The sequence below is a fragment of the Echiichthys vipera genome (genome assembly GCF_963691815.1).
Source record: "Echiichthys vipera genome assembly, chromosome: 1".
NCBI classification, from domain to species: Eukaryota; Metazoa; Chordata; class Actinopteri; order Perciformes; family Trachinidae; genus Echiichthys; species Echiichthys vipera.
The window spans coordinates 41,994,665-42,019,664 of NC_139826.1; the positions used below are offsets into that span (position 1 = coordinate 41,994,665).

The window sequence follows — 25,000 nt, forward strand, 5'->3', positions numbered from 1 at the left end:
CCTGATGTTGCCCTCTCTTTGCCCTGTTGTTGCCCTGATGTTGCCCTGTTGTTGCCCTGTTGTTGCCCTGATGTTGCCCTCTCTTTGCCCTGTTGTTGCCCTGATGTTGCCCTGTTGTTGCCCTGATGTTGCCCTGTTGTTGCCCTGTTGTTGCCCTGATGTTGCCCTGCTCTTTGCCCTGTTGTTGCCTGATGTTGCCCTGTTGTTGCCCTGTTGTTGCCCTGTTGTTGCCCTTTTGTTGCCCTGATGTTACCCTGTTGTTGCCCTGTTGTTGCCCTGTTGTTGCCCTGTTGTTGCCCTGTGTTGCCCTGTTTTTGCCCTGTCGTTGCCCTGATGTTGCCCTGTTGTTGCCCTGTTGTTGCCCTGATGTTGCCCTGTCGTTGCCGTGTTGTTGCCCTGATGGTGCCCTGTCGTTGCCCTGATGTTGACGTGTCGTTGCCCTGTTGTTGCCCTGTTGTTGCCCTGTCGTTGCCCTGTTGTTGCCCTGTCGTTGCCCTGATGTTGCCCTGATGTTGCCCTGTCGTTGCCCTGTTGTTGCCCTGTTGTTGCCCTGATGTTGACGTGTCGTTGCCCTGTTGTTGCCCTGTTGTTGCCCTGTTGTTGCCCTGTTGTTGCCCTGATGTTGCCCTGTCGTTGCCGTGTTGTTGCCCTGTTGTTGCCCTGTTGTTGACGTGTAGTTGCCCTGATGATGCCCTGTTGTTCCCCTGTTGTTGCCCTGATGTTCCCCTGTCGTTGCCCTGATGTTGCCCTGTCGTTGCCTGTTGTTGCCCTGTTGTTCCCCTGTTGTTGCCCTGATGTTGCCCTGTTGTTCCCCTGTTGTTGCCCTGATGTTGCCCTGTCGTTGCCCTGTCGTTGCCCTGTCGTTGCCCTGTCGTTGCCCTGATGTTGCCCTGTTGTTGCCCTCTCATTGCCCTGTTGTTGCCCTGATGTTGCCCTGTTGTTGCCCTATTGTTGCCCTGATGTTGCCCTGTTGTTGCCCTGATGTTGCCCTGTTGTTGCCCTGTTGTTGCCCTGTTGTTGCCCTGATGTTCCCCTGTTGTTGCCCTGATGTTCCCCTGTTGTTGCCCTGATGTTGCCCTGTTGTTGCCCTGTTGTTGCCCTCTCGTTGCCCTGTTGTTGCCCTGATGTTGCCCTGTTGTTGCCCTGTTGTTGCCCTGATGTTGCCCTGTTGTTGCCCTGATGTTGCCCTGTCGTTGCCCTGATGTTGCCCTGTTGTTGCCCTGTTGTTGCCCTGATGTTGCCCTGATGTTGCCCTGTTGTTGCCCTGTTGTTGCCCTGATGTTGCCCTGATGTTGCCCTGTCGTTGCCCTGTTGTTGCCCTGTCGTTGCCCTGTTGTTGCCCTGATGTTGCCCTGATGTTGCCCTGTTGTTGCCCTGTTGTTGCCCTGTTGTTGCCCTGATGTTGCCCTGTTGTTGCCGTGTCCTCTGCAGTACCTGACCATGGTGGAGCTGCTGGAGTCCGTCGACTGCATGGTGAAGAACGCCCCCTACAGGAAGTTCCGTCCGGACGCCCCCGTCCACCACAACGCCGGGCTCTGGTCAGTTCTCGCCCTAAAGTCTCAGGCTCACCTCGGTGCAGGTCCAGGGGGGGACCGGGGTCCAGGGGGGGACCGGGGTCCAGGGGGGGACCGGGGTCCAGGGGGAGACCGGGGTCCAGGGGGGGACTGGGGTCCAGGGGGGGGCCGGGGTCCAGGGGGAGACCGGGGTCCAGGGGGGGACCGGGGTCCAGGGGGGGACCGGGGTCCAGGGGGGGACCGGGGTCCAGGGGGGGACCGGGGTCAGGTGGTTTAGATAAGTTACAGTTTCCCTGTTTAGCGCTTAGCTTAGCACCAGGCCCCGGCCCCAGGCCCCGGCCCCGGCCCCAGGCCCCGGCCCCGGCCCCGGCCCGTGGAGCGGTGGTCTGGACCCCGAGGGGAGGAGAACTGGAGGGGGACTGAAATGAACCTGTGTTGACTCCGTCAGGTGGAGGTACGGCTTCAACAGCGTCCTGGAGGTGCACGTCAGACGCCTCCGCCACATGTGGTCCTGGTCCAACATCAGGAAGCACCGAGACAACCTGAAGGCCTACAAGAGCGCCTACAAGACCAAGCTGCTGAGCCAGAACAAACCCAGCCCCGACACCGAGCGACACATTCAGGTGCTGCTGCTGAACCTGAATGCACCACGGACACCGTGTCCACGTGTCTCACGTCTCAGAACAGAGAGGTTTAGGATCCAGGACCAGGTCTGACCTTTAGGAGGTTTAGGATCCAGGACCAGATCTGACCTTTAGGAGGTTTAGGATCCAGGACCAGGTCTGACCTTTAGGAGGTTTAGGATCCAGGACCAGGTCTGACCTTTAGGAGGTTTAGGATCCAGGACCAGGTCTGACCTTTAGGAGGTTTAGGATCCAGGACCAGGTCTGACCTTTAGGAGGTTTAGGATCCAGGACCAGGTCTGACCTTTAGGAGGTTTAGGATCCAGGACCAGGTCTGACCTTTAGGAGGTTTAGGATCCAGGACCAGGTCTGACCTTTAGGAGGTTTAGGATCCAGGACCAGGTCTGACCTTTAGGAGGTTTAGGATCCAGGACCAGGTCTGACCTTTAGGATCCAGGACCAGATCTGACCTTTAGGAGGTTTAGGATCCAGGACCAGATCTGAGCTTTAGGAGGTTTAGGATCCAGGACCAGGTCTGACCTTTAGGAGGTTTAGGATCCAGGACCAGGTCTGACCTTTAGGAGGTTTAGGATCCAGGACCAGGTCTGACCTTTAGGATCCAGGACCAGATCTGACCTTTAGGAGGTTTAGGATCCAGGACCAGGTCTGACCTTTAGGAGGTTTAGGATCCAGGACCAGGTCTGACCTTTAGGAGGTTTAGGATCCAGGACCAGGTCTGACCTTTAGGAGGTTTAGGATCCAGGACCAGGTCTGAGCTTTAAGAGGTTTAGGATCCAGGACCAGATCTGACCTTTAGGAGGTTTAGGATCCAGGACCAGGTCTGACCTTTAGGAGGTTTAGGATCCAGGACCAGGTCTGACCTTTAGGAGGTTTAGGATCCAGGACCAGGTCTGACCTTTAGGAGGTTTAGGATCCAGGACCAGGTCTGAGCTTTAGACCTGGACCTGCTGACTGGGGTCTGTTTGTCTCACCAGGACCTGGAGAAAGTTCTGGATGTCTTCAACATCACTCTGACCCGACAGCAGGCGCAGATGGAGGTAAACCTGATCTCTGATCCCTGAGAACCAGACCTGAGTCCACTTCACTTAAGACCCGTGTTCTGTGCTCTCCCTGGTCCAGGTGATCAGGTCCGGGCAGAAGGTGGTGGGGAAGAAGCCGGGCGGAGGAGGAGGAGGAGGAGGAGGAGGAGGAGGAGGAGGAGGAGGAGGAGGAGGAGGAGGAGGAGGGGGGTTCTTCAGCAGCCTCTTCGGGAGAAAAGCCAAGAAGGAGGAGCAGGAGCCAGAGGAGACCAAGGAGAGTGAGTGACCCCGACCAACGAGACCCGCCACTTAGACACAAGCGGCCTGTACGAGCGTGTGCACGAGTACGAGCGTCGCATCGCCATGACGTCATCAATGCGTGTGACGTGTTACGGCGTGATGACGTATAGGCAGCAAGAAGTATTCTCCGAGGCCCAGGTAGTGTGAGTACAAACGGGCCTGGAGGGGGGGACAAGGACCCTAAAGCACGGGGCACGGGACGGAGGTACAGTGGGAGGGCGCTCTAACCTGTGACGGAGGCACAGTGGGAGGGCGCTCTAACCTGTGACGGAGGCACAGTGGGGGGGGGCTCTAACCTGGGACGGATGAACAGTGGGAGGGCGCTCTAACCTGTGACAGAGGCCCAGTGGGAGGGCGCTCTAACCTGTGACGGAGGCACAGTGGGAGGGCGCTCTAACCTGTGACGGACGCACAGTGGGAGGGCGCTCTAACCTGTGACGGAGGCACAGTGGGAGGGCGCTCTAACCTGTGACGGAGGCACAGTGGGAGGGCGCTCTAACCTGTGATGCACGCACAGTGGGAGGGCGCTCTAACCTGTGACGGACGCACAGTGGGAGGGCGCTGTAACCTGTGATGCACGCACAGTGGGAGGGCGCTCTAACCTGTGATGGAGGCACAGTGGGAGGGCGCCCTAACCTGTGATGCACGCACAGTGGGAAGTCGCTCTAACCTGTGACGGACGCACAGTGGGAGGGCGCTCTAACCTGTGACGGAGGCACAGTGGGAGGGCGCAGCACTTGAACACTGTCTCGTGTTTTATGTATTATTCGGTGTAAAGTCCGTTGGGGCCCCGGCGATTCTAAAGTCCCGTACGAGTATAATCTAGTATCTCCGGCCCTGCTCTGCTCCTGAGTCCTTCCTTGTCCCTGGTCCTTCCTTGTCCCTGGTCCTTCCTTGTCCGTGGTCCTTCCTTGTCTGTGGTCCTTCCTTGTCTGTGGTCCTTCCTTGTCCGTGGTCCTTCCTTGTCCCTGGTCCTTCCTTGTCCGTGGTCCTTCCTTGTCCGTGGTCCTTCCTTGTCCGTGGTCCTTCCTTGTCTGTGGTCCTTCCTTGTCCGTGGTCCTTCCTTGTCCGTGGTCCTTCCTTGTCTGTGGTCCTTCCTCGTCCGTGGCCCTTTCTTGTCCGTGGTCCTTTCTTGTCTGTGGTCCTTCCTTGTCCCTGGTCCTTCCTTGTCTGTGGTCCTTCCTTGTCCGTGGTCCTTCCTTGTCCGTGGTCCTTCCTTGTCCGTGGTCCTTCCTTGTCCGTGGTCCTTCCTTGTCCGTGGTCCTTCCTTGTCCGTGGCCCTTTCTTGTCCGTGGTCCTTCCTTGTCCCTGGTCCTTCCTTGTCTGTGGTCCTTCCTTGTCCGTGGTCCTTCCTTGTCCCTGGTCCTTCCTTGTCTGTGGTCCTTCCTTGTCCGTGGTCCTTCCTTGTCTGTGGTCCTTCCTTGTCCGTGGTCCTTCCTTGTCCCTGGTCCTTCCTTGTCTGTGGTCCTTCCTTGTCCGTGGTCCTTCCTTGTCCCTGGTCCTTCCTTGTCTGTGGTCCTTCCTTGTCCCTGGTCCTTCCTTGTCTGTGGTCCTTCCTTGTCTGTGGTCCTTTCTTGTCCCTGGTCCTTCCTTGTCCGTGGCCCTTTCTTGTCCGTGGTCCTTCCTTGTCCCTGGTCCTTTCTTGTCCGTGGTCCTTCCTTGTCCCTGGTCCTTCCTTGTCCGTGGTCCTTCCTTGTCCGTGGCCCTTCCTTGTCTGTGGCCCTTCCTTGTCCGTGGTCCTTCCTTGTCTGTGGTCCTTCCTTGTCCGTGGTCCTTCCTTGTCCGTGGTCCTTCCTTGTCCGTGGCCCTTCCTTGTCTGTGGTCCTTCCTTGTCCGTGGTCCTTCCTTGTCTCTTTGGTCTCAGGTGTCCTGGATGGTCACTCATGATCCACCTTTGACTGGATCATGAGTGACCAGTGAACCCCCCCCCCCCCCCCCCCCCCAGGTTCCTCCGTCGTCGCCCCTTTAAGCGTCGTCGTCTCCCAGCTGGACCACAGAGTCCCAGAGTCCGGTCTGGGAAGCCCAGATTTAGCACGGCTGCCACACAGCTCACAGTGCCCCGACCCGAGTACCTTTGCCTGGTCTGGGGTCCCTCAGGGCGGTGGCTCCATGTGGGTCCTTCAGGCCCCCCTCCCCCCAAAGTAACCAGAGGTGTCAGATAGAAGTAGAGAGGGAGAAATGACTCGGGTAAAGTCCCCGGGTAAAGTCCCCGGGTAAAGTCCCCGTGTGTGACTGAAAGTGGAAGTGTCTTCCCCGTGGACTGAAGACGCGTCTCCTCTGGTTCTGGTCCAGGTCCAGGTTCAGGTCTGGACGAGCTCATGACGTCCGCCGAGAAAGAGAAACTCTACACAGCCATCGGCTACAGCGGCAGCTCCCACAACCTGGCTTTACCCAAACAGGTGAGCACACACGTGACTTTACCTCCTCCTGCTGCCGCTGGCTTTACCCAAACAGGTGAGCACACACACGACTTTACCTCCTCCTGCAGCCGCTGGCTTTACCCAAACAGGTGAGCACACACACGACTTTACCTCCTCCTGCAGCCGCTGGCTTTACCCAAACAGGTGAGCACACACACGTGACTTTACCTCCTCCTGCAGCCGCTGGCTTTACCCAAACAGGTGAGCACACACGACTTTACCTCCTCCTGCAGCCGCTGGCTTTACCCAAACAGGTGAGCACACACACGACTTTACCTCCTCCTGCAGCCGCTGGCTTTACCCAAACAGGTGAGCACACACGACTTTACCTCCTCCTGCAGCCGCTGGCTTTACCCAAACAGGTGAGCACACACACACGACTTTACCTCCTCCTGCAGCCGCTGGCTTTACCCAAACAGGTGAGCACACACACACGACTTTACCTCCTCCTGCAGCGGCTGGCTTTACCCAAACAGGTGAGCACACACGACTTTACCTCCTCCTGCAGCCGCTGGCTTTACCCAAACAGGTGAGCACACACACGACTTTACCTCCTCCTGCAGCCGCTGGCTTTACCCAAACAGGTGAGCACACACGTGACTTTACCTCCTCCTGCAGCCGCTGGCTTTACCCAAACAGGTGAGCACACACATGACTTTACCTCCTCCTGCAGCCGCTGGCTTTACCCAAACAGGTGAGCACACACACGACTTTACCTCCTCCTGCAGCCGCTGGCTTTACCCAAACAGGTGAGTACACACACGACTTTACCTCCTCCTGCAGCCGCTGGCTTTACCCAAACAGGTGAGCACACACACGACTTTACCTCCTCCTGCAGCCGCTGGCTTTACCCAAACAGGTGAGCACACACACGACTTTACCTCCTCCTGCAGCCGCTGGCTTTACCCAAACAGGTGAGCACACACGTGACTTTACCTCCTCCTGCAGCCGCTGGCTTTACCCAAACAGGTGAGCACACACACGACTTTACCTCCTCCTGCAGCCGCTGGCTTTACCCAAACAGGTGAGCACACACACGTGACTTTACCTCCTCCTGCAGCCGCTGGCTTTACCCAAACAGGTGAGTACACACACGACTTTACCTCCTCCTGCAGCTCCTCAGAGGTTGAACCCTTTAGACTGTGGTGATCTTTCCTGTAGCGCCACCAGCAGGACAAATGTGTGTGTGTGCGTGTGCGTGTGTCTGTGTGTCTGTGTGTGTGTGTGTGTGTGTCTGTGTGTGTGTGTGTGTGTGTGTGTCTGTGTGTGCGTGACTGTGTATGTGTGTGTGTGTGTCTGTGTCTGTGTGTGTGTGTGTCTGTGTGCGTGTGTCTGTGTATGTGTGTATGTGTGTCTGTGTGTGTGTGTGTCTGTGTGTCTGTGTGTGTGTCTGTGTGTGTGTGTATGTGTGTGTGTGTGTCTGTGTGTGTGCAGTACGTGGCGGTGGTCGTCACCTTCCAGCTCTTCAGGACCTCGGTGATGATCAGGGAGCAGCCGGACGTCCCAGAGATCCTCAAAGTGCAGATGATCGACCTCAGCACCAAGATCTCCCAGAGACCTGGAGCTCAGGCGTTCAGGTGAGGCTCGCCGGTTTGATCCCAGAGGACGCACAGAAGGCTGCGGGAAGCAGGGAGGAGCTAACCAGAGCAGGGAGGAGCTAACCAGAGCAGGAAGGAGCTAACCAGAGCAGGAAGGAGCTAACCAGAGCAGGGAGGAGCTAACCAGAGCAGGGAGGAGCTAACCAGAGCAGGGAGGAGCTAACCAGAGCAGGAAGGAGCTAACCAGAGCAGGGAGGAGCTAACCAGAGCAGGGAGGAGCTAACCAGAGCAGGAAGGAGCTAACCAGAGCAGGGAGGAGCTAACCAGAGCAGGGAGGAGCTAACCAGAGCAGGAAGGGGCTAACCAGAGCAGGGAGGGGCTAACCAGAGCAGGGAGGAGCTAACCAGAGCAGGGAGGAGCTAACGAGAGCAGGGAGGAGCTAACCAGAGCAGGAAGGAGCTAACCAGAGCAGGGAGGAGCTAACGAGAGCAGGGAGGAGCTAACGAGAGCAGGGAGGAGCTAACGAGAGCAGGGAGGAGCTAACCAGAGCAGGGAGGAGCTAACCAGAGCAGGGAGGAGCTAACCAGAGCAGGGAGGAGCTAACGAGAGCAGGGAGGAGCTAACCAGAGCAGGAAGGAGCTAACCAGAGCAGGGAGGAGCTAACCAGAGCAGGGAGGAGCTAACCAGAGCAGGGAGGAGCTAACCAGAGCAGGAAGGAGTTAACCAGAGCAGGGAGGAGCTAACGAGAGCAGGGAGGAGCTAACCAGAGCAGGAAGGAGCTAACCAGAGCAGGGAGGAGCTAACGAGAGCAGGGAGGAGCTAACGAGAGCAGGGAGGAGCTAACCAGAGCAGGGAGGAGCTAACCAGAGCAGGGAGGAGCTAACCAGAGCAGGAAGGAGCTAACCAGAGCAGGGAGGAGCTAACCAGAGCAGGAAGGGGCTAACCAGAGCGGGGAGGAGCTAACCAGAGCAGGGAGGAGCTAACCAGAGCAGGAAGGAGCTAACAAGAGCAGGGAGGAGCTAACCAGCGCAGGAAGGAGTTAACCAGAGCAGGGAGGAGCTAACCAGAGCAGGGAGGAGCTAACCAGAGCAGGGAGGAGCTAACCAGAGCAGGAAGGAGCTAACCAGAGCAGGGAGGAGCTAACCAGAGCAGGGAGGAGCTAACCAGAGCAGGGAGGAGCTAACCAGAGCAGGGAGGAGCTAACCAGAGCAGGAAGGAGCTAACCAGAGCAGGGAGGAGCTAACCAGAGCAGGGAGGAGCTAACGAGAGCAGGAAGGAGCTAACCAGAGCAGGGAGGAGCTAACCAGAGCAGGGAGGAGCTAACCAGAGCAGGGAGGAGCTAACCAGAGCAGGGAGGAGCTAACCAGAGCAGGGAGGAGCTAACCAGAGCAGGAAGGAGCTAACCAGAGCAGAGAGGAGCTAACCAGAGCAGGGATGACCTTTGACCCCGTGTGTGTGCTGCAGGGTGGAGGCGGCGCTGCAGCACTGGTTCGTCACCGGTCTGCAGCAGCAGGGCGCCGTCCCGTCGCTCATCGCCTCAGTGGGAGACTCGTCGTCCTCGCTGCTCAGCGTCGTGTTCGAGGTGAACCCAGAGGAGAGCGCCGCCGACCAGCTGCTCCGGGTCCACTCTCAGCCCGTGGAGATCATCTACGACGCGGTAAGACACAGACCTGACCCCGGATCAGACCTCTGTAGGCTGAAGCCACGGTGTGACACGTGTCCACCTGCCGTCTGTCCTGCAGCTCACCGTCAACAACATGGCCGACTTCTTTAAGACGGGGAAGGGCGTCGACCTGGAGCTGCTGACCTCCGCCACGCTCTCGAAGCTGGAGGAGATCAAAGAGAAGACGGCCACAGGTGAGAGACAGACGGGTGACAGACAGACAGGTGAGAGACAGACAGGTGAGAGAGAGAGACAGGTGAGAGACAGACAGGTGAGAAACAGACATGTGAGAGAGAGACAGGTGAGAGACAGACAGGTGAGAGACAGACAGGTGAGAGACAGGCAGGTGAGAGACAGACAGGTGAGAGACAGACAGGTGAGAGACAGACAGGTGAGAGACAGACGGGTGAGAGAGAGACAGGTGAGAGACAGGTGAGAGAGAGAGACGGGTGAGAGACAGACAGGTGAGAGAGAGACAGGTGAGAGAGAGACAGGTGAGAGAGAGACGGGTGAGAGAGAGACAGGTGAGAGACGGACGGATGAGAGACAGACAGGTGAGAGAGAGACGGGTGAGAGACAGGTGAGAGAGAGACAGGAGAGAGACAGACAGGTGAGAGAGAGACAGGTGAGAGACAGACAGGTGAGAGAGAGACAGGTGAGAGAGAGACAGGTGAGAGAGAGACGGGTGAGAGACAGACAGGTGAGAGAGAGACAGGTGAGAGACAGACGGGTGAGAGACAGACAGACAGGTGAGTCTGGTCCTCCTCAGGACCCTGACGGTCTCTGGTCTCTGCAGGTCTGTCCCACATCATTGAGACCAGGAAGGTCCTGGACCTGAGGATGGACCTGAAGCCGTCCTACCTGCTCATCCCAAAGTCTGGTTTCTACGGCAACGCGTCCGACCTCATCATCGTAGACTTCGGCAGCCTCCAGGTCAGTTCCTACAACCACTTCCTGTCAGGGTCAGACGTTCCTACATCCACTTCCTGTCAGGGTCAGAGGTTCCTACATCCACTTCCTGTCAGGGTCAGAAGTTCCTACATCCACTTCCTGTCAGGGTCAGAAGTTCCTACTTCCACTTCCTGTCAGGGTCAGAAGTTCCTACTTCCACTTCCTGTCAGGGTCAGAAGTTCCAAATTCCACTTCCTGTCAAGGTCAGAAGTTCCTACTTCCACTTCCTGTCAGGGTCAGAAGTTCCTACTTCCACTTCCTGTCAGGGTCAGAAGTTCCAAATTCCACTTCCTGTCAAGGTCAGAAGTTCCTACTTCCACTTCCTGTCAGGGTCAGAAGTTCCAAATTCCACTTCCTGTCAGGGTCAGAAGTTCCTACTTCCACTTCCTGTCAGGGTCAGAAGTTCCAAATTCCACTTCCTGTCAGGGTCAGACGTTCTTACTTCCACTTCCTGCCAGGGTCAGAAGTTCCTACTTCCACTTCCTGTCAGGGTCAGAAGTTCCTACTTCCACTTCCTGTCAGGGTGTGTGTGTCTGTGTGTGTCTGTTGTTAAACGTGTGTGTGTGTCTGTTGTTAAACGTGTGTGTGTGTGTGTGTGTGTGTGTGTGTGTGTGTGTGTGTGTGTGTGTAGTTGAACAGCGTGCAGCAGAGCGCCTCCTCGTCCTCGTCGTTCTCGTCTCTGGAGGAAATCATGGACCGAGCGTACGAGAGATACGACGTGCAGCTGCGCCGCGTCCAGGTGCTCTACAGCCAATCAGGTGCAGCCCCTCACACACGCCCACACACAGGTGTGAGTGATCCAGGTGAGGTTCAGTAAACACAGGTGTGACTGATCCAGGTGAGGTTCAGTAAACACAGGTGTGAATGATCCAGGTGAGGTTCAGTAAACACAGGTGTGAGTGATCCAGGTGAGGTTCAGTAAACACAGGTGTGAATGATCCAGGTGAGGTTCAGTAACACAGGTGTGACTGATCCAGGTGAGGTTCAGTAACACAGGTGTGAATGATCCAGGTGAGGTTCAGTAAACACAGGTGTGAGTGATCCAGGTGAGGTTCAGTAAACACAGGTGTGAATGATCCAGGTGAGGTTCAGTAACACAGGTGTGAGTGATCCAGGTGAGGTTCAGTAAACACAGGTGTTACTGATCGAGGTGAGGTTCAGTAAACACAGGTGTGACTGATCCAGGTGAGGTTCAGTAAACACAGGTGAGGTTCAGTAAACACAGGTGAGGTTCAGTAAACACAAGTGTGACTGATCCAGGTGAGGTTCAGTAAACACAGGTGTGAGTGATCCAGGTGAGGTCCTGTTCAGTAAACACAGGTGTGACTGATGCAGGTGAGGTCCTGTTAGTAAACACAGGTGTGACTGATGCAGGTGAGGTCCTGTTAGTAAACACAGGTGTGACTCATCCAGGTGAGGTTCAGTAAACACAGGTGAGGTTCAGTAAACACAGGTGAGGTTCAGTAAACACAGGTGAGGTTCAGTAAACACAGGTGTGACTGATCCAGGTGAGGTTCAGTAAACACAGGTGTGAATGATCCAGGTGAGGTTCAGTAAACACAGGTGTGAGTGATCCAGGTGAGGTTCAGTAAACACAGGTGTGAGTGATCTAGGTGAGGTTCAGTAAACACAGGTGTGAGTGATCCAGGTGAGGTTCAGTAACACAGGTGTGACTGATCCAGGTGAGGTTCAGTAAACACAGGTGTGACTCATCCAGGTGAGGTTCAGTAAACACAGGTGAGGTCCTGTTAGTAAACACAGGTGTGAATGATGCAGGTGAGGTCCAGTAAACACAGGTGTGAGTGATCCAGGTGAGGTTCAGTAACACAGGTGTGACTGATCCAGGTGAGGTTCAGTAACACAGGTGTGAATGATCCAGGTGAGGTTCAGTAAACACAGGTGTGAGTGATCCAGGTGAGGTTCAGTAAACACAGGTGTGAATGATCCAGGTGAGGTTCAGTAAACACAGGTGTGACTGATCCAGGTGAGGTTCAGTAAACACAGGTGTGAGTGATCCAGGTGAGGTCCTGTTCAGTAAACACAGGTGTGACTGATGCAGGTGAGGTCCTGTTAGTAAACACAGGTGTGACTGATGCAGGTGAGGTCCTGTTAGTAAACACAGGTGTGAATGATCCAGGTGAGGTTCAGTAAACACAGGTGAGGTTCAGTAAACACAGGTGTGACTGATCCAGGTGAGGTTCAGTAAACACAGGTGTGAATGATCCAGGTGAGGTTCAGTAAACACAGGTGTGAGTGATCCAGGTGAGGTTCAGTAAACACAGGTGAGGTTCAGTAAACACAGGTGTGAATGATCCAGGTGAGGTTCAGTAAACACAGGTGTGAGTGATCCAGGTGAGGTTCAGTAAACACAGGTGTGAGTGATCCAGGTGAGGTTCAGTAAACACAGGTGTGAGTGATCCAGGTGAGGTTCAGTAACACAGGTGTGACTGATCCAGGTGAGGTTCAGTAAACACAGGTGTGACTCATCCAGGTGAGGTTCAGTAAACACAGGTGAGGTCCTGTTAGTAAACAGAGGTGTGAATGATGCAGGTGAGGTCCAGTAAACACAGGTGTGAGTGATCCAGGTGAGGTTCAGTAACACAGGTGTGAATGATCCAGGTGAGGTTCAGTAAACACAGGTGTGAGTGATCCAGGTGAGGTTCAGTAAACACAGGTGTGAATGATCCAGGTGAGGTTCAGTAACACAGGTGTGAGTGATCCAGGTGAGGTTCAGTAAACACAGGTGTGACTGATCCAGGTGAGGTTCAGTAAACACAGGTGAGGTTCAGTAAACACAGGTGTGAGTGATCCAGGTGAGGTTCAGTAAACACAGGTGTGGCTGATCCAGGTGAGGTTCAGTAAACACAGGTGTGACTCATCCAGGTGAGGTTCAGTAAACACAGGTGTGAGTGATCCAGGTGAGGTTCAATAAACACAGGTGAGGTTCAGTAAACACAAGTGTGACTGATCCAGGTGAGGTTCAGTAAACACAGGTGTGAGTGATCCAGGTGAGGTCCTGTTCAGTAAACACAGGTGTGACTGATGCAGGTGAGGTCCTGTTAGTAAACACAGGTGTGACTGATGCAGGTGAGGTCCTGTTAGTAAACACAGGTGTGAATGATCCAGGTGAGGTTCAGTAAACACAGGTGAGGTTCAGTAAACACAGGTGAGGTTCAGTAAACACAGGTGAGGTTCAGTAAACACAGGTGTGACTGATCCAGGTGAGGTTCAGTAAACACAGGTGAGGTTCAGTAAACACAGGTGAGGTTCAGTAAACACAGGTGTGAATGATCCAGGTGAGGTTCAGTAAACACAGGTGTGAATGATCCAGGTGAGGTTCAGTAAACACAGGTGTGAGTGATCCAGGTGAGGTTCAGTAAACACAGGTGTGAGTGATCCAGGTGAGGTTCAGTAACACAGGTGTGACTGATCCAGGTGAGGTTCAGTAAACACAGGTGTGACTCATCCAGGTGAGGTTCAGTAAACACAGGTGAGGTCCTGTTAGTAAACACAGGTGTGAATGATGCAGGTGAGGTTCAGTAAACACAGGTGTGAGTGATCCAGGTGAGGTTCAGTAAACACAGGTGTGAGTGATCCAGGTGAGGTTCAGTAAACACAGGTGTGAGTGATCCAGGTGAGGTTCAGTAAACACAGGTGTGAGTGATCCAGGTGAGGTTCAGTAAACACAGGTGAGGTTCAGTAAACACAGGTGTGACTGATGCAGGTGAGGCGTGGAAGGCGGCCCGGCTGCAGGGCTCCTCGGTCCAGCACATCCTCCAGCCGATGGACGTCAGCGTGCAGCTCGCCAAGTGCATGGTGGAGAAGGACGCCAGGATGCCCAGGTAGGTCGCGTCCTGCGGACAGGTGTGCCGGCGCTGACTCACCTGTGCACCTGTGACGTGATGATGTCTGTGCTCCAGGTTCAAGGTGTCGGGGGAGCTGCCGCTGCTGCACGTCAAGATCTCAGACCAGAAGATCCACAGGGTCCTGGACCTGGTCCACAGCATCCCGCTGCCCAACACGGGCTCCCCCGCCGCCACCCCCACAGAGAAGGTACACGTGGTACAGTCCGCTGTCACTGTGGCCACGCCCCCTGGCACAAACGCACCAATCAGGGACCACGTGGGGGTTCTGGGTGCAGATGCATCCGTGGTGGTCTGACCACATCTGTCCGTGTGTCCTTCTGCAGGCGCTGTCCCAGGTGCGTCCACGGGCGCTCGGCCTGCACCCCGCCCTCCTGGACGCCATGGAAACAGGTCAGTGCTGCCTGCTCTCTGATTGGTTTAAAGCTGAAACAGGAAGTAAACAACTTGTGCTGCGTTCAGATTCAGACGAAGACACGAGTGAGAGGTCTGAGGAGGATCCGCCGCGCCCGGCGCCGGACGAGCTCACGGACCTGCACTTCAAGTTCGAACTCACAGAGGTTTGTTCATATTTATTTATTAATAATAAATATTAAAGGTGTTCTGGTGTCGGTGCGGGCTGACGCTGGGGTGTGCGTGGTGCGTTCAGGTGCTGCTGGAGCTGACCCGGCAGGCGGACCAGGAGAGGACGGTCCTGTTGCTCAGCGTGTGTCAGCTGGGCGCCGAAGGGAAGAGGCGGAGCTTCGACCTCAGCGTCACCTCGTACCTGCGCCGCGTCACGCTGGACTACTGCGACGTCCCCGGTGAGACGCACCTGCTGGACTCAGATCAGTGATGAGAGGATCAGGTGCTGATCCGCCTCCTCGGAGGACGGGTCCCCGTTGCTCTAACGTGCGGCGTGTGTTTGGTTGCAGGCGGCCGGACTCAGCCTCTGCACCTGATCCGCTCCTCGGAGCAGCAGCGCTCCGACCTGCTGAAGGTGGCGTTCACCCAGGTGAGCTCCGACTCGTTCACTCAGTCACATAAACAACAGTGAATCAGACGCTGACCCGTGGACCTGTGCCCCTGCAGGCGGACCCCGGAGGACCCAGCTTCCAGACCCTGTTCAACAACACGGAGCGAACGCTGAAGGTGGGTGGAGCCAGTTTCCATAGCAACAGATGTTTCAGACTGCACACTCATTCCCTCATCATCAACCGCTGATCCTGGATCAGGTCTCAGGGGCAGCAGCTCCAGCCTCTGGTCCTGGATCAGGTCTCAGGGGCAGCAGCTCCAGCCTCTGATCCTGGATCAGGTCTCAGGGGCAGCAGCTCCAGCCTCTGATCCTGGATCAGGTCTCAGGGGCAGCAGCTCCAGACTCTGATCCTGGATCAGGTCTCAGGGGACCAGCTCCAGCCTCTGATCCTGGATCAGGTCTCAGGGGACCAGCTCCAGCCTCTGGTCCTGGATCAGGTCTCAGGGGCAGCAGCTCCAGCCTCTGATCCTGGATCAGGTCTCAGGGGCAGCAGCTCCAGCCTCTGGTCCTGGATCAGGTCTCAGGGGCAGCAGCTCCAGCAGGGACCCCAAACTTCCCTTTCCCGGGCCACATTAACCAGCTCTAACTGGGGGATCCTGAGGCGTTCCCAGGCCAGTGTGGAGATCTAATCTCTCCACCTGGACCTGGTTCTTTGGGTCCTGACCTGGACCTGGTTCTGTGGGTTCTGACCTGGACCTGGTTCTTTGGGTCCTGACCTGGACCTGGTTCTTTGGTCCTGACCTGGACCTGGTTCTTTGGGTCCTGACCTGGACATGGTTCTCTGGGTCCTGACCTGGACCTGGTTCTGTGGGTCCTGACCTGGACCTGGTTCTTTGGGTCCTGACCCAGCTTTCAGGACCACAGGTGAGGGTAGGAACCAGGACTGAGGGTAGAGCGACTGCAGCTCCGCCCCCGCTGCTCCATCGTCCCCTCACTCGTGAACCAGATCCCGAGGTGCTTGAAGTCCTTCACTTGGGGTCAGGACTCGTTCCAGACCCGGAGGAACAATCCAGCGGTTTCCTGCTGAGAGCCACGGCCTCAGATCCAGAGGTGCTGATTGGGGACAGAGTGCCCCCCTGGAGGAGGCCGACCCCCACCGGGAACCACTCCGACTCACTGCCCAGGATCCGGACTCAGCTCTCTCTTTGGGGGTACAGAGACTGGACCCCCTCAGAAGTGACCCCCTCACCCCAGACTCCCCCAGCACCTCCCACAGTATCTCCAGGGACCCGGTCATGGGCCTTCTCCAGATCCACAAAGCACATGTAGACCGGATGGGCCCACTCCCAGACCCCCTCCAGGATCCTGGAGAGTGCAGAGCTGGTCCTGGTCCAGGCCCAGGACTGGATCCACCTGGTTCCTCTTCAGTCTGAGGTTCTACAGGACCAACCTCCTTTCCAGCACCTTGGAGTCGACTTCACCAGGGAGGCTGAGGAGTGTGATCCCCCTGGAACTGGCTCACACCCTCTGGTCCCCCTTTCTGAACAGTTCCCCCGGTTCTGTTCCAGGTCGAGTTCTCCTCTCTGGACTTCCTCCTTCACACTAAAGCGCTGCTGTCGACCATCAACTACCTGAACGGCGCCATCCCGCCACAGCTCGGCAGCGCCCGTGACGGAGACGCCAGAAAGGAAGTGGAGAAGCGCGGACAGGGCCGGACAGGTGAGTCCCTCTCCCCGGTGAGTCCCTCCCCCCTTCACCAGGTGAGTCCCTCTCCCCTTCACCAGGTGAGTCCCTCTCCCCGGTGAGTCCCTCTCCCAGGTGAGTCCCTCCCCCCTGTGAGTCCCTCTCCCCTGTGAGTCCCTCTCCCAGGTGAGTCCCTCTCCCCTGTGAGTCCCTCTCCCCTGAGTCCCTCTCCCAGGTGAGTCCCTCTCCCCTGTGAGTCCCTCTCCCAGGTGAGTCCCTCTCCCCTGTGAGTCCCTGGCCCAGGTGAGTCCCTCTCCCAGGTGAGTCCCTCTCCCAGGTGAGTCCCTGGCCCAGGTGAGTCCCTCGCCCCGGTGACTCCCTCTCCCCAGGTGAGTCCCTCGCCCCGGTGAGCCCGTGTGTCTCCGGTCTGAGCCTGACAGGACGTCCTCTCTCCGCAGCGTCCAAAGGAGCCAAAGATGGCGGCGTGTTCAGCTTCAAGCTGTTCGCCGTGCTGGGCTGTTTCCACGTGGAGGTGTGTGACGACCGCCGCAGCATCGCTGACATCAGAGTCCAAGGTAGGAAACGGGATGTGATGTGAAGCGAAGCGAGCGGCGAAACACGGCTGACTTCCTGTCCCCCCTCAGGCATCGACGCGTCCGTGCTGGTGCAGGCGAAGGAGACCGAAGTGTTCGCTCGACTCCGGGACATCGTGGTCACGGACGCCGACCCCGGGAGCGCCCACAGAAAGGTCGGGTTTCTAACGTTCTGCTGTTTCTAACGTTTCTGTGTTTAACGAGGTCGTCTACGGTGAGAAGAGTCTGTGTCCATCGTTACTGTTGTTGATGTTGTTGTTGTTGTTATTGTTTATGTTGTTGTTGTTTATGTTGTTGTTGTTGTTAATGTTGTTGTTAATGTTGTTGTTGTTATTGTTGTTGTTGTTTATGTTGTTGTTATTGTTGTTGTTGTTGTTATTGTTGTTGTTGTTGTTATTGTTGTTGTTGTTGTTTATGTTGTTGTTAATGTTGTTGTTGTTATTGTTGTTGTTATTGTTGTTGTTTATGTTGTTGTTGTTGTTATTGTTTATGTTGTTGTTGTTGTTTATGTTGTTGTTAATGTTGATGTAGTTCATGTTGTGCAGGCCGTGTCCATCGTTACTGTTGGTGTTGTTGTTTATGTTGATGTTGATGTTGTTGTTGTTGTTGTTGTTTATGTTGTTGTTGTTAATGTTGTTGTTGTTATTGTTTATGTTGTTGTTGTTGTTTATGTTGTATATGTTGTTGTTTATGTTGTTGTTGTTATTGTTTATGTTGTTGTTGTTTATGTTGTTGTTGTTGTGCAGGCCGTGTCCATCATTGATGTTGTTGTTGTTGTTTATGTTGTTGTTGTTGTTGTTTATGTTGTTGTTGTTTATGTTGTTGTATATGTTGTTGTTGTTTATGTTGTTGTTGTTTATGTTGTTGTTGTTGTTGTTGTGCAGGCCGTGTCCATCGTGGGGGAGGAGGTGTTCAGCTTCAAGCTCTCCTTGTTTCCGGGGGCAACAGAAGGCGAAGGTTACGCGGACACGACGAAGGTCGACGGGAAGCTCACGCTGCGTCTGGGCTGCATCCGGATCCTCTACCTGCACAAGTTCCTCATGTCCCTTCTGGTCAGAGCTACACACACTTAACAGTCACCTTTAGAGGTCTACACTTAACGGTCACCTTTAGTGACTAAACTTAACCGTCTCCTTTAGAGACTAAACTTAACCGTCTCCTTTAGAGACTAAACTTAACCGTCTCCTTTAGAGACTAAACTTAACCGTCTCCTTTAGAGACTAAACTTAACCGTCTCCTTTAGAGACTAAACTTAACCGTCTCCTTTAGAGACTAAACTTAACCGTCTGCTTTAGAGACTAAACTTAACCGTCTCCTTTAGTGTCTAAACTTAACCGTCTCCTTTAGAGTCTAAACTTAACCGTCTCCTTTAGAGACTAAACTTAACCGTCTCCTTTAGAGACTAAACTTAACCGTCTCCTTTAGAGACTAAACTTAACCGTCTCCTTTAGAGACTAAACTTAACCGTCTCCTTTAGAGACTAAACTTAACCGTCTCCTTTAGAGACTAAACTTAACCGTCTCCTTTAGAGACTAAACTTAACCGTCTCCTTTAGAGACTAAACTTAACCGTCTGCTTTAGAGACTAAACTTAACCGTCTCCTTTAGTGTCTAAACTTAACCGTCTCCTTTAGAGTCTAAACTTAACCGTCTCCTTTAGAGACTAAACTTAACCGTCTCCTTTAGTGTCTAAACTTAACCGTCTCCTTTAGAGTCTAAACTTAACCGTCTCCTTTAGAGACTAAACTTAACCGTCTCCTTTAGAGTCTAAACTTAACCGTCTCCTTTAGAGACTAAACTTAACCGTCTCCTTTAGAAACTAAACTTAACCGTCTCCTTTAGAGTCTAAACTTAACCGTCTCCTTTAGAGTCTAAACTTAACCGTCTCCTTTAGAGACTAAACTTAACCGTCACCTTTAGTGACTAAACTTAACGGTCTCCTTCAGTGACTAAACTTAACCGTCTCCTTTAGAGACTAAACTTAACCGTCACCTTTAGTGACTAAAGTTAACCGTCTCCTTTAGAGACTAAACTTAACCGTCTCCTTCAGTGACTAAACTTAACCGTCTCCTTCAGAGACTAAACTTAACCATCACCTTTAGTGACTAAACTTAACCGTCTCCTTTAGTGACTAAACTTAACCGTCTCCTTTAGTGACTAAACTTAACCGTCTCCTTTAGAGACTAAACTTAACCGTCTCCTTTAGAGACTAAACTTAACCGTCTCCTTTAGAGACTAAACTTAACCGTCTCCTTTAGAGACTAAACTTAACCGTCACCTTTAGTGACTAAACTTAACCGTCTCCTTTAGTGACTAAACTTAACCGTCTCCTTTAGAGACTAAACTTAACCGTCTCCTTTAGAGACTAAACTTAACCGTCTCCTTTAGAGACTAAACTTAACCGTCTCCTTTAGAGACTAAACTTAACCGTCTCCTTTAGAGACTAAACTTAACCGTCTCCTTTAGAGACTAAACTTAACCGTCACCTTTAGAGACTAAACTTAACCGTCACCTTTAGAGACTAAACTTAACCGTCTCCTTAAGAGACTAAACTTAACCGTCTCCTTTAGAGACTAAACTTAACCGTCTCCTTTAGAGACTAAACTTAACCGTCACCTTTAGAGACTAAACTTAACCGTCACCTTTAGTGACTAAACTTAACCGTCTCCTTTAGTGACTAAACTTAACCGTCTCCTTTAGAGACTAAACTTAACCGTCTCCTTTAGAGACTAAACTTAACCGTCTCCTTTAGAGACTAAACTTAACCGTCTCCTTTAGAGACTAAACTTAACCGTCTCCTTTAGAGACTAAACTTAACCGTCTCCTTTAGAGACTAAACTTAACCGTCACCTTTAGAGACTAAACTTAACCGTCACCTTTAGAGACTAAACTTAACCGTCTCCTTAAGAGACTAAACTTAACCGTCTCCTTTAGAGACTAAACTTAACCGTCTCCTTTAGAGACTAAACTTAACCGTCACCTTTAGAGACTAAACTTAACCGTCTCCTTTAGTGACTAAACTTAACCGTCTCCTTTAGAGACTAAACTTAACCGTCTCCTTTAGTGACTAAACTTAACCGTCTCCTTTAGTGACTAAACTTAACCGTCTCCTTTAGTGACTAAACTTAACCGTCTCCTTTAGAGACTAAACTTAACCGTCTCCTTTAGAGACTAAACTTAACCGTCTCCTTTAGTGACTAAACTTAACCGTCTCCTTTAGAGACTAAACTTAACCGTCTCCTTTAGAGACTAAACTTAACCGTCTCCTTTAGTGACTAAACTTAACCGTCTCCTTTAGAGACTAAACTTAACCGTCTCCTTTAGTGACTAAACTTAACCGTCTCCTTTAGTGACTAAACTTAACCGTCTCCTTTAGAGACTAAACTTAACCGTCTCCTTTAGTGACTAAACTTAACCGTCTCCTTTAGTGTCTAAACTTAACCGTCTCCTTTAGAGACTAAACTTAACCGTCTCCTTTAGAGACTAAACTTAACCGTCTCCTTTAGAGACTAAACTTAACCGTCTCCTTTAGTGACTAAACTTAACCGTCTCCTTTAGTGACTAAACTTAACCGTCTCCTTTAGTGACTAAACTTAACCGTCTCCTTTAGTGTCTAAACTTAACCGTCTCCTTTAGTGTCTAAACTTAACCGTCTCCTTTAGAGACTAAACTTAACCGTCTCCTTTAGAGACTAAACTTAACCGTCTCCTTTAGAGACTAAACTTAACCGTCACCTTTAGAGACTAAACTTAACCGTCTCCTTTAGTGACTAAACTTAACCGTCTCCTTTAGTGACTAAACTTAACCGTCTCCTTTAGAGACTAAACTTAACCGTCTCCTTTAGAGACTAAACTTAACCGTCTCCTTTAGTGACTAAACTTAACCGTCTCCTTTAGTGACTAAACTTAACCGTCTCCTTTAGAGACTAAACTTAACCGTCTCCTTTAGTGTCTAAACTTAACGGTCTCCTTTAGTGTCTAAACTTAACCGTCTCCTTTAGAGACTAAACTTAACCGTCTCCTTTAGAGACTAAACTTAACCGTCTCCTTTAGTGTCTAAACTTAACCGTCTCCTTTAGTGTCTAAACTTAACGGTCTCCTTTAGTGTCTAAACTTAACGGTCTCCTTTAGTGTCTAAACTTAACGGTCTCCTTTAGTGTCTAAACTTAACCGTCTCCTTTAGAGACTAAACTTAACCGTCTCCTTTAGAGACTAAACTTAACCGTCTCCTTTAGTGTCTAAACTTAACCGTCTCCTTTAGTGACTAAACTTAACCGTCTCCTTTAGTGTCTAAACTTAACCGTCTCCTTTAGTGTCTAAACTTAACCGTCTCCTTTAGTGACTAAACTTAACCGTCTCCTTTAGAGACTAAACTTAACCGTCTCCTTTAGTGTCTAAACTTAACCGTCTCCTTTAGTGTCTAAACTTAACCGTCTCCTTTAGTGTCTAAACTTAACCGTCTCCTTTAGTGACTAAACTTAACCGTCTCCTTTAGTGTCTAAACTTAACCGTCTCCTTTAGTGTCTAAACTTAACCGTCTCCTTTAGAGACTAAACTTAACCGTCTCCTTTAGTGACTAAACTTAACCGTCTCCTTTAGTGACTAAACTTAACCGTCTCCTTTAGTGACTAAACTTAACCGTCTCCTTTAGTGTCTAAACTTAACCGTCTCCTTCAGTGTCTAAACTTAACGGTCTCCTTCAGTGACTAAACTTAACGGTCTCCTTCAGTGGTCTCCTGTGTCTCACGTTTCTCGTCCTGTTGTTTTTTTCAGGCTTCCTTAAATTCTCAGCATCCGTCTGAGGTACAACTCCCAGCATGCACTTCTGCATCTACCCCCCCCCCCGCTTCAGCTCCAGTCCACCTTAAATACCGTCACCGCACCTCCAGTCCACCTTAAATACCATCACCGCACCTCCAGTCCACCTTAAATACCAACACTGCACCTCCAGTCCACCTTAAATACCAACACTGCACCTCCAGTCCACCTTAAATACCATCACCGCACCTCCAGTCCACCTTAAATACCAACACTGCACCTCCAGTCCACCTTAAATACCATCACTGCACCTCCAGTCCACCTTAAATACCATCACCGCACCTCCAGTCCACCTTAAATACCAACACCGCACTTCCAGTCCACCTTAAATACCAACACCGCACCTCCAGTCCACCTTAAATACCAACACCGCACCTCCAGTCCACCTTAAATACCATCACTGCACCTCCAGTCCACCTTAAATACCATCACCGCACCTCCAGTCCACCTTAAATACCAACACCGCACTTCCAGTCCACCTTAAATACCAACACCGCACTTCCAGTCCACCTTAAATACCATCACCGCACTTCCAGTCCACCTTAAATACCAACATCGCACTTCCAGTCCACCTTAAATACCATCACCGCACTTCCAGTCCACTTTAAATACCAACACCGCACCTCCAGTCCACCTTAAATACAACGCCGCACTTCCAGTCCACCTTAAATACAACACTGCACCTCCAGTCCACCTTAAATACCATCACTGCACTTCCAGTCCACCTTAAATACCATCACTGCACTTCCAGTCCACCTTAAGTACCATCACTGCACTTCCAGTCCACCTTAAATACCATCACTGCACTTCCAGTCCACCTTAAGTACCATCACTGCACCTCTAGTCCACCTTAAATTACAACACTGCACTTCCAGTCCACCTTAAATACAACACTGCACCTCCATTCCACCTTAAATACAACACTGCACCTCCAGTCCACCTTAAATACCAACGCTACGCTTCCAGTCCACCTTAAATACCATCATTGCACCTCCAGTCCACCTTAAATACCATCACTGCACCTCCAGTCCACCTTAAATACCATCACTGCACCTCCAGTCCACCTTAAATACCATCACTGCACCTCCAGTCCACCTTAAATACCATCACTGCACCTCCAGTCCACCTTAAATACCATCACCGCACCTCCAGTCCACCTTAAATACCAACGCTACGCTTCCAGTCCACCTTAAACACGCTCACTTCCTGCTCACGCCCTGCACCTCACTCGGCCTCCATCTCCCCCCGTCACATGACCTCTGCCTGTGACCTCACTTCCTTCAAAATGGCGTCCGACTCTTTTGAGCTTCATTTTTGTTTCAGAAACAAAACAAACGTTTGAGTCGTATTTTCAGAATAAGACTTCCTGTCCCACAAACGTGTCAGAGCGTGAGACTGAACCGGACGATGTGATTGGATGTTTCTGAAACAGAAATGAGGGCGTGTCCTCCCACGGGCACTGAACGCCTCACGCCGCTCCTCCGTGGCGTCGCCTCGTCCTCGTGTGACGGCGTGCTCTGATTCTTTTCGTCCTCAGATGTTCGTCGATAACTTCCAGACGGCCAAAGAAGCTCTGAGCGCCGCCACGGCTCAGGCGGCGGAGAGGGCGGCGTCCGGCGTGCGGGGCCTCGCCCAGAGGAGCTTCCGTCTGTCCACGGACATCCGTCTGAAGGCGCCGCTCATCGTGGTCCCTCAGTCCTCCACCTCCCAGAACGCCGTGGTCGTGGATCTGGGGCTCATCACCGTGGGCAACAGCTTCTCGCTGCTGCCGGCCGACGGCTTCTCGCTGCCGGCGCTCGTGGAGAAGATGGACGTCCGGCTGACGCAGCTCAAGCTCTCCAGGTACACACAAGCCCCGCCCACAGCGTCCTGGTGAGCCAATCAGGACCCTCCGTCAGGCTCTAACACACCTGCATTAAACACTATGATGAGGTTCTTGAACGCACCTTCATTAAACACCATGATGAGGTTCTTGAACGCACCATTAAACACCATGATGAGGTTCTTGAACGCACCGTCATTAAACACCATGATGAGGTTTTTGAACGCACCTTCATTAAACACCATGTTGAGGTTCTTGAACGCACCTTCATTAAACACATGATGAGGTTCTTGAACGCACCTTCATTAAACACCATGATGAGGTTCTTGAACGCACCTTCATTTAACACCATGATGAGGTTCTTGAACGCACCTTCATTAAACACCATGATGAGGTTCTTGAACGCACCTTCATTAAACACCATGATGAGGTTCTTGAACGCACCTTCATTAAACACCATGATGAGGTTCTTGAACACACCATTAAACACCATGATGAGGTTCTTGAACGCACCATTAAACACCATGATGAGGTTCTTGAACGCACCTTCATTAAACACCATGATGAGGTTCTTGAACGCACCATTAAACACCATGATGAGGTTCTTGAACGCACCTTCATTAAACACCATGATGAGGTTCTTGAACGCACCTTCATTAAACACCATGATGAGGTTCTTGAACGCACCTTCATTAAACACATGATGAGGTTCTTGAACGCACCTTCATTAAACACCATGATGAGGTTCTTGAACGCACCTTCATTAAACACCATGATGAGGTTCTTGAACACACCATTAAACACCATGATGAGGTTCTTGAACGCACCATTAAACACCATGATGAGGTTCTTGAACGCACCTTCATTAAACACCATGATGAGGTTCTTGAACGCACCATTAAACACCATGATGAGGTTCTTGAACGCACCTTCATTAAACACCATGATGAGGTTCTTGAACGCACCTTCATTAAACACCATGATGAGGTTCTTGAACGCACCTTCATTAAACACCATGATGAGGTTCTTGAACGTACCTTCATTGAACACCATGATGAGGTTCTTGAACGCACCTTCATTAGACACCATGATGAGGTTCTTGAACGCACCTTCATTAAACACCATGATGAGGTTCTTGAACGCACCTTCATTAAACACATGATGAGGTTCTTGAACGCACCTTCATTAAACACCATGATGAGGTTCTTGAACGCACCAT

The 25,000-nt window shown here is 52.3% G+C and overlaps 1 protein-coding gene across 1 annotated transcript in view; it reads left to right on the plus strand.

The window, feature by feature from the left end:
• Positions 1-25,000, plus strand: part of LOC310952405 (intermembrane lipid transfer protein VPS13C-like) — a gene marked incomplete at its 5' end in the record, with an annotated part of 126,417 nt that overhangs the window by 5,183 nt on the left and 96,234 nt on the right. Inside the window, 22 exon segments of the mRNA XM_083921017.1 lie at positions 1,432-1,538; positions 1,963-2,137; positions 3,133-3,195; positions 3,278-3,455; positions 5,770-5,876; positions 7,332-7,474; positions 8,900-9,092; positions 9,178-9,292; positions 9,895-10,031; positions 10,681-10,807; positions 13,774-13,891; positions 13,970-14,102; positions 14,239-14,305; positions 14,375-14,472; positions 14,562-14,715; positions 14,827-14,906; positions 14,984-15,043; positions 16,436-16,586; positions 17,009-17,125; positions 17,195-17,298; positions 18,028-18,195; positions 23,497-23,801. Of these exon segments, the coding sequence (XP_083777143.1) occupies positions 1,432-1,538; positions 1,963-2,137; positions 3,133-3,195; positions 3,278-3,455; positions 5,770-5,876; positions 7,332-7,474; positions 8,900-9,092; positions 9,178-9,292; positions 9,895-10,031; positions 10,681-10,807; positions 13,774-13,891; positions 13,970-14,102; positions 14,239-14,305; positions 14,375-14,472; positions 14,562-14,715; positions 14,827-14,906; positions 14,984-15,043; positions 16,436-16,586; positions 17,009-17,125; positions 17,195-17,298; positions 18,028-18,195; positions 23,497-23,801 (2,900 nt within the window).